General features: G+C 48.2%; 1 protein-coding gene across 4 annotated transcripts in view; it reads left to right on the plus strand.

The window, feature by feature from the left end:
• SMS (spermine synthase) overlaps positions 1–12989 on the plus strand; it is a 73279-nt gene extending 60290 nt beyond the window's left edge. For 2 of the 4 annotated variants that reach the window (XM_076055822.1, XM_076055819.1), the window contains 2 exons: positions 3848–3963; positions 12895–12989. In XM_076055822.1, the coding sequence (XP_075911937.1) occupies positions 3848–3963; positions 12895–12931 (153 nt within the window). In that variant the 3' untranslated portion in view covers positions 12932–12989. Of the gene's footprint in view, positions 1–49; positions 2398–2422; positions 3828–3847; positions 3964–12894 lie in introns of those variants that run through there. The other 2 variants (XM_076055820.1, XM_076055821.1) reach the window with 2 other exon arrangements.
• The last annotated feature ends 253 nt before the right edge of the window (positions 12990–13242 follow it).

A 13242-nucleotide genomic window follows, 5' to 3' on the forward strand; every position in this document is an offset into this window, starting at 1 on the left:
TGTGTGTGTGACTGTGTGTGTGTGTGTGACTGTCTGACTGTGTGTGTAGGGTAATGGCTACAATATGTGACTGTGTGTGTGTGTCTCACTGTGTGACTGTGTGTGTGTGTGACTGTGTGTGTGTGTGTGACTGTGTGTGTGACTGTGTGTGTGACTGTGTCTCACTGTGTGTGTGTAGGGTAACGGCTACAATATGTGACTGTGTGTGTGTGACTGTGTGTGTGACTGTGTGTGACTGTGTGTGTGACTGTGTGTGTAGGGTAACGGCTACAATATGTGACTGTGTGTGTGTGACTGTGTGTGTGTCTGACTGTGTGTGACTGTGTGTGTGTAGGGTAACGGCTACAATATGTGACTGTGTGTGACTGTGTGTGTAGGGTAATGGCTACAATATGTGACTGTGTGACTGTGTGTAGGGTAACGGCTACAATATGTGACTGTGTGTGTGACTGTGTGTCTCACTGTGTGTGACTGTGTGTGTGACTGTGTGTGTGTGACTGTGTGACCGTGTGTGTGTGACTGTGTGACTGTGTGTGTAGGGTAACGGCTACAATATGTGACTGTGTGTGTGACTGTGTGTGTGTGTGTGTGACTGTGTGTGTAGGGTAATGGCTACAATATGTGACTGTGACTGTGTGTGACTGTGTGTGTCACTGTGTGTGTGTGACTGTGTGACTGTGTGTGACTGTGTCTCACTGTGTGTGTGTATGTAGGGTAACGGCTACAATATGTGACTGTGTGTGTGTGACTGTGTCTCACTGTGTGTGTAGGGTAACGGCTACAATATGTGACTGTGTGTGTGACTGTGTGTCACTGTGACTGTGTGACTGTGTGTGTAGGGTAATGGCTACAATATGTGACTGTGACTGTGTGTGACTGTGTGTGTCACTGTGTGTGTGTCACTGTGTGACTGTGTGTGACTGTGTCTCACTGTGTGTGTGTGTGTGTAGGGTAACGGCTACAATATGTGACTGTGTGTGTGTGTGACTGTGTCTCACTGTGTGTGTAGGGTAACGGCTACAATATGTGACTGTGTGTGACTGTGTGTGTGTGACTGTGTGACTGTGTGTGTAGGGTAATGGCTACAATATGTGACTGTGACTGTGTGTGACTGTGTCTCACTGTGTGTGTAGGGTAACGGCTACAATATGTCACTGTGTGTGTGTGTGTGTCTCACTGTGTGTGTGTCACTGTGACTGTGTGTGTGTGTGTCTCACTGTGTGTGTGTGACTGTGTGTGACTGTGTGTGTAGGGTAACGGCTACAATATGTGACTGTGTGTGTGACTGTGTGACTGTGTGTGTGTGTGTAGGGTAACGGCTACAATATGTGTGACTGTGTGTGACTGTGTGTGACTGTGTGTGTGTGTGTGACTGTGTGACTGTGTGTGTGACTGTGTGTCTGTCTCACTGTGACTGTGTGTGTAGGGTAACGGCTACAATATGTGTGTGTGACTGTGTGACTGTGTGTGTAGGGTAACGGCTACAATATGTGACTGTGTGTGTGTGTGTCTCACTGTGTATGTAGGGTAACGGCTACAATATGTGACTGTGTGTGTGTGTGTCTCACTGTGTGTAGGGTAACGGCTACAATATGCGTCTGTGTGTGTGTGTGTGACTGTGTGTGACTGTGTGACTGTGTGACTGTGTGTGACTGTGTGTGTAGGGTAATGGCTACAATATGTGTGTGTGTGTCTGTGTGTGTGTGTAGGGTAACGGCTACAATATGTGTCTGTGTGTGTGACTGTGTGTGACTGTGTGTGTGTGTAGGGTAACGGCTACAATATGTGACTGTGTCACTATGTCTCACTGTGTGTGTAGGGTAACGGCTACAATATGTGTGACTGTGTGACTGTGTGTGTGACTGTGTGTGTGTGTGTGTGACTGTGTGACTGTGTGTGTGACTGTGTGTGTGTGTGTGATTGTGACTGTGTGTGTGTAGGGTAACGGCTACAATATGTGACTGTGTGTGTCTCACTGTGTGACTGTGTGTGTGACTGTGTGTGTAGGGTGATGGCTACAATGTGACTGTGTGTGTCTCACTGTGTGACTGTGTGTGTGACTGTGTGTAGGGTAATGGCTACAATATGTGACTGTGTGTGTGTGTAGGGTAACGGCTACAATATGTGACTGTGTGTGTGTGTGTCACTGACTGTGTGTGTGTGTGTGTGTAGGGTAACGGCTACAATATGTGACTGTGTGTGACTGTGTGTGACTGTGTGTGTGACTGTGTGTGTAGGGTAACGGCTACAATATGTGATTGTGACTGTGTGACTGTGTGACTGTGTGTGTCACTGTGACTGTGTGTGACTGTGTGTAGGGTAACGGCTACAATATGTGACTGTGTGTGTGTGTGTCTCACTGTGTGTAGGGTAACGGCTACAATATGTGACTGTGTGTGTGTGTGTCTCACTGTGTGTGTAGGGTAATGGCTACAATATGCGTCTGTGTGTGTGTGTGTGACTGTGTGTGACTGTGTGACTGTGTGTGACTGTGTGTGTAGGGTAATGGCTACAATATGTGTGTGTGTGTGACTGTGTGTGTGTGTAGGGTAACGGCTACAATATGTGTCTGTGTGTGTGACTGTGTGTGACTGTGTGTGTGTGTAGGGTAACGGCTACAATATGTGACTGTGTCACTATGTCTCACTGTGTGTGTAGGGTAACGGCTACAATATGTGTGACTGTGTGTGTGACTGTGTGTGTGTAGGGTAACGGCTACAATATGTGTGACTGTGTGACTGTGTGTGTGACTGTGTGTGTGTGTGACTGTGTGTGTGACTGTGTGTGTGTGTGTGATTGTGACTGTGTGTGTGTAGGGTAACGGCTACAATATGTGACTGTGTGTGTCTCACTGTGTGACTGTGTGTGTGACTGTGTGTGTAGGGTGATGGCTACAATATGTGACTGTGTGTGTGTGTAGGGTAACGGCTACAATATGTGACTGTGTGTGACTGTGTGTGACTGTGTGTGTGACTGTGTGTGTAGGGTAACGGCTACAATATGTGATTGTGACTGTGTGTGTCACTGTGACTGTGTGTGACTGTGTGTAGGGTAACGGCTACAATATGTGACTGTGTGTGTGTGTCTCACTGTGTGTCTCACTGTGTGTAGGGTAATGGCTACAATATGTGTGACTGTGTGTGACTGTGTGTAGGGTAACGGCTACAATATGTGTGACTGTGTGTGACTGTGTGTGTAGGGTAACGGCTACAATATGTGTGACTGTGTGTGACTGTGTGTGTAGGGTAATGGCTACAATATGTGTGACTGTGTGTGTGTGTGTAGGGTAATGGCTACAATATGTGTGACTGTGTGTGTGTGTAGGGTAACGGCTACAATATGTGACTGTGTGTGTGACTGTGTGACTGTGTGTGTGTGACTGTGTGTAGGGTAACGGCTACAATATGTGACTGTGTGTGACTGTGTGTGTAGGGTAACGGCTACAATATGTGTGTGTGTGTGTGACTGTGTGTGTGACTGTGTGCGTGTGTGTGTGTAGGGTAACGGCTACAATATGTGACTGTGTGTGTGACTGTGTGACTGTGTGTGTGTGACTGTGTGTAGGGTAACGGCTACAATATGTGACTGTGTGTGTGACTGTGTGTGTGTGACTGTGTGTAGGGTAACGGCTACAATATGTGACTGTGTGTGACCGTGTGTGTAGGGTAACGGCTACAATATGTGTGTGTGTGACTGTGTGTGTGACTGTGTGTGTGTGTGTGTAGGGTAACGGCTACAATATGTGACTGTGACTGTGTGTGTGTGACTGTGTGTGTGACTGTGTGTGTGTGTAGGGTAATGGCTACAATATGTGACTGTGTGTGACTGTGTGTCTCACTGTGTGTAGGGTAATGGCTACAATATGCGTGCCGCTCTGCGTGTCTACGAGCAGCACCTGGGGCAGCTGCAGCCTCCCGTGGGCTTCACCCGCCGCACGGCAAACGTGCCCTCGTACCTGGAGCTGTATCCTCACTAACTACCACTAAACTACCACTAACTAACACTAACTACCACTAACTACCACTACTACCACTACACTACCACCACCACTAGCCGCACAGCCAACGTGCCCTCGTACCTGGAGCTGTATCCTCACTAACTACCACTAAACTAACACTAAACTAACACTAACTACCACTACACTAACACTAAACTACCACTACACTACTACCACTACTACTACACCACTACTACTACACCACTACTACTACACCACTACTACTACTACACTACCACTAACTACCACTAACTACCACTACTACCACCACTAACACTACCACCACCACTAGCCGCACGGCCAACGTGCCCTCGTACCTGGAGCTGTATCCTCACTAACTACCACTACACTATCACTAACTAACACTAACTACCACTACACTACTACTACTACACCACTACTACTACACCACTAGCCGCACGGCCAACGTGCCCTCGTACCTGGAGCTGTATCCTCACTAACTAACACTAACTAACACTAAACTACCACTATACTAACACTAACTAACACTAACTACCACTAAACTACCACTAACTAACACTAACTACCACTACTACTACACCACTAGCCGCACGGCCAACGTGCCCTCGTACCTGGAGCTGTATCCTCACAAACTAACACTAACTACCACTAAACTACCACTAACTACCACTAACTACCACTACACTACCACTAACTACCACTACACTACCACTAAACTATCACTACTACTACACCACTACCACTAGCCGCACAGCCAACGTGCCCTCGTACCTGGAGCTGTATCCTCACTAACTAACACTAAACTACCACTAACTAACACTAACTACCACTAACTACCACTACACTACCACTAAACTATCACTACTACTACTACCACTACTACACCACTAGCCGCACGGCCAACGTGCCCTCGTACCTGGAGCTGTATCCTCAATAACTAACACTAAACTAACACTAACTAACACTAACTACCACTAACTAACACTACACTATCACTAGCTACCACTACTACTACACCACTAGCCGCACAGCCAACGTGCCCTCGTACCTGGAGCTGTATCCTCAATAACTAACACTAAACTAACACTAACTAACACTAACTACCACTAACTAACACTACACTATCACTAACTACCACTACTACTACACCACTAGCCGCACAGCCAACGTGCCCTCGTACCTGGAGCTGTATCCTCACTAACTACCACTACACTAACACTAACTAACACTACACTACCACTAACTACTACTACTACACCACTAGCCGCACGGCCAACGTCCCCTCGTACCTGGAGCTGTATCCTCACTAATTAACACTAAACTACCACTAACTACTACTAACTACCACTACACTACTACACTACTACTACACTAATACTACTACACTAATACTACTACTACTACACTACCACTACACTACTTCTACCACTACACTACCACTACACTACTACTACACTACCACTAACTACCACTAACTACCACTACACTACTACTACACTAACACTACACTAACACTAACTACCACTAACTAACACTACACTACTACTACACTACCACTACACTACCACTAACTACCACTACACCACTACCACTACACCACTACTACACCACTAGCCGCACGGCCAACGTGCCCTCGTACCTGGAGCTGTATCCTCACTAACTAACACTAACTAACACTAAACTACCACTAAACTAACACTAACTAACACTACTACACTATCACTACACCACCACTACTACACCACTAGCCGCACGGCCAACGTGCCCTCGTACCTGGAGCTGTATCCTCACTAACTAACACTAACACTAACTAACACTAACTAACACTAAACTACCACTATACTACTACCACTAACTACCACTAAACTACCACTAACTACCACTACACTACCACTAACTAACACTACACTACCACTACACTACCACTACACTACCACTACTACTACACTAGCCGCACGGCCAACGTGCCCTCGTACCTGGAGCTGTATCCTCACTAACTACCACTAAACTACCACTAAACTACCACTAAACTACCACTAACTACCACTACACTACTACCACTACACTACCACTACTACACCACTAGCCGCACGGCCAACGTCCCCTCGTACCTGGAGCTGTATCCTCACTAACTAACACTAACTACCACTACACTAACACTAACTAACACTACACTACTACTACACCACTACTACTACACCACTACTACTACACCACTACTACTACACTACTACTACTACACCACTACCACCACTACTACTACACCACTACTACACCACTACTACCACCACTACTACTACACCACTACTACTACACCATTACTACTACACCACTACTACTACACCACTACTACTACACCACTACTACTACTACACTACTACTACACTACTACTACAACACTACTACTACTACTACACCACTACTACCACCACTACTACTACACCACTACTACTACACCACTACTACCACCACTACTACTACTACACCACTACTACTACACCACTACTACTACACCACTACTACTACTACAACACTACTACTACACTACTACTACACTACTACTACTACTACACCACTACTACTACTACACCACTACTACACCACTACTACTACTACACCACTACTACTACTACACCACTACTACCACCACTACTACTACACCACTACTACCACCACTACTACTACACCACCACTACTACTACACCACCGCTACTACTACACCACTGCTACTACTACACCACTACTACTACACCACTGCTACTACTACACCACTACTACTACACCACTACTACTACTACACCACTACTACCACCACTACTACTACTACACCACTACTACTACACCACCACTACTACTACACCACTACTACTACTACACCACTACTACTACTACACCACTACTACTACACCACTACTACTACACCACCACTACTACTACACCACTACTACTACTACACCACTACTACCACCACTACTACTACTACACCACTACTACACCACTACTACTACCACTACACTACTACTACACCACTACTACACCACCACTACTACTACACCACTACTACACCACCACTACTACTACACCACTACTACTACTACACCACTACTACTACTACACCACTACTACCACCACTACCAGCACGGCCAACGTCCCATTCTACCTCCACCTGTATCCTCAATAACTACCACTACCTACCTCCAACTAACTCCAACTACCTCTACTACCACTACTACCACTACTACTTCCAACAACAACAACAACAACCGCCATTCGCCACTAAGCGACGCTTGTGCCAGGCCATGTGCACCCTGAGGCCACGTGGAGTGTCGAACGCCCGCTGGCAGGAGGTCACGGGGCAGACCCAGGTGCCACGGGTCGACTGACTGAGATGACTGGCTGATGCACCACCTGTGCCCCCTACTGTGCCAACCTGCTGTGCTTTAGCCACCCGGCGCTCCGCTCGTTGTTGTGAGCGTCGCTCCTCCGCCCTCCGTTGTTGTTGGAGGGCGACTGCCTCCAACTGCCCAGTAGCGTCCTTCACGAGCCTCCTCCACAGAGGCCGATCTTGACACCGCTGGTACCGGTCATCGGCAAGTCCACTCAGCTCCACGTCCTCCTGTAACACATCACTCCATCTCTTCTCTAGCCCGTGCCTCGCCCGTTTAGCCCCCTCGATCCGGACGAACAAAAGCTGTTTCGGCATGTGGTGGCTAGGCATGCGGGCTACATGACCCAGCCAATGCAGCCTTGCCTGCCGAAGGAGCTCACCGATGGGACTTTGTACAGATCTTTCGAGGATTTGTGAGCTCCTCACACAATCCAGCCTGGTTCAACCCAGGATTGATCGTAGGCAGGCCAGCCTAAATGTTTCTAACCAGCGAAGATGCTCCATTAGGGGGGTCCAGGTTTCGCAAGCGTAGAGAAGGGAGGGAATAACCGTGGCCGAGAAGACCTGAAGCTTAGTGCGGAGCGACAGACCAGGTAGCTTCCACACAGCGTTACGCAACCGATAAAAAGATATTGCCGCTCGACTGATTCGGAGTGAGACCTCTGCTGTTAAACCGGAGCCGGTCATAAGCACACTGCCCAGGTATGGGAAACTCTCCACTCTCTCCACAACTGCCCCATCACCGATTGGGAGTTGTGGGGGTGGAGTGTCCGATGGTACAAAATACCCAGGCAGGTGCTTAGTTTTGGTGGGGCTGATGGTAAGGCCCCACCTCTTAGTGGCACGCTCCAGTCTCAGCAGCAGCGTCTCCAACTCCTCCTCTGAATGAGTAGCTATTACCAGGTCATCAGCATACATAACGTGGTTGAGCAATAGGGAGCTATCCCTTGACCGCACCCAGGCATCGATCAGCCTCCCATTGTATCTGTACTAGATGGAGATTCCTCCGGTACAGCTATTGAAGGCTTCATGAACTACGTGGTCAAAATAGATGTTAAATAATGTTGGAGCCAGAGGACATCCCTGTCGCACCCCAAGGTGAACAGGGAATGGCTCCGACTCCCGGCCACGTAGTTTTACCCGGGCCTGTTCACCATCATGAAGGTCCTTAATGAGCGTGAGCAGAGTGTCAGGGACTCCGAAAGCATGAAGAACAACCCAGAGCCCAGGCCTACTGATGGTATCATAGGCCTTGACCAGGTCAATAAAGCAGAGATGTAGGTCTTGTTGGAATTCCCTACACCTCTGCTGTAGCAAACGGACAGAAAATATGGCATCTGTGCAGGACCACCCTTTCCTGAAACCGCATTGGGGCTCCGCAAGCCTCTCCTCAGCGTGCCTGGCGAGGCGATGCTGAATAATCCTTGCCAGGACCTTTCCCGGCACACTGAGGAGTGAGATGCCCCTGTAGTTGTTACAGTCTGTGCGGTCCCCCTTCTTAAAGAGGGGGACCACCAGGGCATCCTTCCAATCCTGCGGAACCTGTCCACTGGTCCAGACTGTTGTTATGATGTCATGTAGGGCAGTCTGTGCACAAACTCCACCCTCCCTCAGCATTTCGCTTGGGAGATCATCTTTGCCCGCTGCCTTTCCTGGTCTCAGACTCTGGGTCGCCCTCAGTACTTCCTCAACAGATGGCACCTTAGCCAGCCACTCACAGGGGGTGACTTCCTCCAATATTTGAGGCACCGCAGCCTCAGCAGGATCATCCCCACTTTGTGCCACTATGTTTTCCTGGCTGAGGGATTTCCCCTCCCCCAGGACTTCACAGAAATGCTCAGCAAAATCTGCAAACCTGTTCCTGGGGGTCGGAGATTGGATCACCGTTCTTTCCCCTAATGATGGTAATAGGTGTGGCGCTGCAGGTTACTTTTTTGATGGAGTTAAATAGAGATTTGTGATCACGGGCCACTGAGGTAGACTCCATCTCCTCAGCAACCCGTGACCACCAAGCATTCTTGCAGCGCCTCACGGCTCTCCGAAACCTCCAAGCGAAGGCTGCGTTAAGCCTCCTCATTCTCCGACGTGGGATGCTGTAGCCGATGAGAGTGGGCCTGTCGCTTAACTCAGGCGGCTTGAACACCTCCTCTGTCAGCCAGGGTCTCTGGGGGGGTCTGGACCGCGTACCCAAAGCAGCCATTGCAGCTGCATGAGTCACAGTCCTAAACCTCGCCCATTTACCCTCGACATCAGGAGGAGTGGGGGACGATGCCAACCCCAGCCGCAAGCGATGATGAAATTCTCTCTTGCAACTTTCATCAGCTAAATGAGACCAGGCCACTTTAGGTTTGAATGGGGTCCTGGGTGTACACCCACCACCGGAGTGGAAGAATGGCAGGCGCATCTTACAGATGACTAGTTGATGGTCAGAGGATAAATCAGCTCCATGGTAGGTCCTGGTGTCAAGGACATGGGCTCGCATTCGCTGTTTCGTCACTATGTAGTCCAGCAGATGTTCTTGCTTGGACCCGGCATGCATCCATGATGTTGTGTGGATGCGCCGATGCCTGAACAGCGTGTTGGTAATTACAAGGCCATGGGCTGCACAAAAATCTCGCAGCCTCCTACCGTTGTTATTGAGTTGATCTGGCCCATGCCCTCCAATCATTCCAGACCCGGTGCCAGCATCATGACCAACTCAGGCATTGAAGCCACCCAACAAGATGACGATCCCGAGGGGCCACTTTAGCCAGCACCTGTGACAGGAGGTCATAGAAGGCATCTGACTCATCGGCCTTGCCTGCATCCCTCCACGGATGTTCGTCTTCGGTGGGGGCATAAGTAACCACGACCACCACTCCTCGCCTCTGGTTGATGGGAAGGCGAGCCCAACGTAGCCTGGGGCTTACAACTTCCCACACCTCACAGCCACGCTCCCACGCCTCCTTCATTCTTTTGTTCAAAAGAAGAGCCACACCCTGTTGTTTGGCAGTCTGCTGCCCCGAGTAGAGGACTGTTCACCCCTCATGGTAGCAGGAGCCAGAACCGGTCCACCGGACCTCCTGAATGCCACAGAGATCCAGGCGGTACCGGTCCAGCTCCCGACAGAGGAGTGGCAGCCTCTCCTCCACAGTGAGCGTTCGAACATTCCACGTGGCCACCCGAAGTGGCTTTTCGTTGTTTCTGGAGGAGCCCCGAGGGTAAAGATTCAATCTCCTGGCTCCGCCAAATGGGGTTTGGCCAGGAGACGTCATAGACGCCTGTCCCCCCGGGTCCTCCGGCACAAGCTTATTAATTACATTTTTCGGTCGTAGTTTAGTGGTAGTTAATCGAAGGTGGAGGGGTTACCAGCCCCTCGCACCCGTCCAGAGCCTCCGTTTAGCCACTGTGGTGGTCACAGACGCCATGAGGGGAGGAGCCAATCGGAATTGGCCCTCCCCCCCCACTGTCCCCCGTTCGGCACCACTACTACCACTACTACCACATTACTACTACTAACACTACTACTACACTACTATTAACACTACTACTACACTACTACCACTACAACTAACACTACTACTACACTACTACCACTACAACTAACACTACTACTACACTACTACCACTACTACTACTAACACTACTACTACCACTACTACTACCACTACTACTACACTACTACTACACTACTACTACCACTACTACAACACTACTACTACTACACTACTCCTACTACCACTACACTACTACTACTACACTACTACTACCACTACACTACTACCACTACACTACTACTACTAACACTACTACTACCACTGCTACTACCACTACTACTACACTACTACTACTACACTACTACTACCACTACTACTAACACTACTACTACCACTACTGCTACTACCACTGCTACTACCACTACTACCACTACTACTACCACTACTACTACACTACTACTACCACTACTACTACCACCACTACTGCTACACTACTACTACCACTACTACCACCACTACTACTACACTACTACTACCACTGCTACTACCACTACTACAACTACTACTACACTACCAATACTTCTACCACTGCTACTACCACTGCTACTACCACTACTACTACCACTGCTACTACCACTACTACTAACACTACTTATACTACTACCACTGCTACTACCACAACTACTGCTACTACTACTACACTACTACTAACACTACTACTACCACAGTTACAACCACTACTACAACCACTACTACTACACTACTACTACCACTACTACTGCCACTACTACTACACTACTACTACCACTGCTACTACCACTACTACTACACTACTACTACACTACTACTACACTACTACCACTGGTACTACCACTACTACTACACTACTACTACACTACCAATACTTGTTCCACTACTACTACTACTACCACTACTTCTACCACTACTACTACCACTGTTACAACCACTACTACCATTACTACTACACTACTACCACCACCACTACCACTACTACACTACTACTACCACTACTACTACCACTTACAACCACTACTACCACTACTATTACACTACCACTACACTACCACTACTACCACCACCACTACTACACTACTACTACCACTACTACTAGCACTGTTACAACCACTACTACAACCACTACTACTACCACTACTACTACCACTACGACTACCACTACTACCACTCTACTCAAATACTACTACACTACTACGTCTACCACTGCTACTACCACTACTACCACTACTACTACAATACTACTACACTACTACTACTACAATACCACTACATTACTACTACCACTACTACTACCACTGTTACAACCACTACTACTACACTACTACTACCACTACTACCACTACTACTACACTACCACTACAGTACCACTACTACCACCACTACTACCACTATTACACTACTACTACACTACTACTACCACTGTTACAACCACTACTACAACCACTACTACAACCACTACTACTACCACTGTTACAACCACTACTACTCCCACTACTACTACCACAGTTACAACCACTACTACAACCACTACTACTACACTACTACTACCACTACTACTACACTACTACTACCACTACTACTGTTACAACCACTACTACTACACTACTACTACCACTACTACTACACTACTACCACTACTACTACCACTGTTACAACCACTACTACCACTACTGCTGCTACCACTACTACTACCACTACTACTACACTACTACTACACTACTACTACCACTGTTACAACCACTACTACCACTACTACTACACTACCACTACACTACCACTACTACCACCACTACTACTACTATCACTACTACCACTACTCTTACTAACTGGTGATTGTTGTTGTAGGTGGTTGTTGTTGGTGGTGTTTGTGGTTGTTGGTGGTGGTGGTGGTGTTGTTGTTGGTGGTAGCGGTGGTGTTGGTTGTTGTTGTTGGTTGTTGTTGGTGGTGGTGGTTGTTGGTGATTGTTGTTGTTGTCGTGATTGGTTGTAGCTGTTGTGCCCTTGACTGTCCCCAGCTGGGTCTTCTACACCATCTGGAAGAAGACTCCGTGAAGAGTCACACACACACACACACACCTACACACACACACACACACACCTACACACACACACACCTACACACACACACACACACACCTACACACACACACACCTACACACACACACACACCTACACACACACACACCTACACACACACCTACACACACACACACACACACCTACACACACACACACCTACACACACACACACCTACACACACACACCTACACACACACACCTACACACACACACACCTACACACACACACACCTACACACACCTACACACACACACCTACACACACACCTACACACACACACA

This window comes from Petromyzon marinus, chromosome 73 (assembly GCF_048934315.1).
Source record: "Petromyzon marinus isolate PM22_M1 ecotype Great Lakes invasive population chromosome 73, UKy_Petmar_22M1.pri1.0, whole genome shotgun sequence".
In the NCBI taxonomy this organism is placed as follows: domain Eukaryota; kingdom Metazoa; phylum Chordata; class Hyperoartia; order Petromyzontiformes; family Petromyzontidae; genus Petromyzon; species Petromyzon marinus.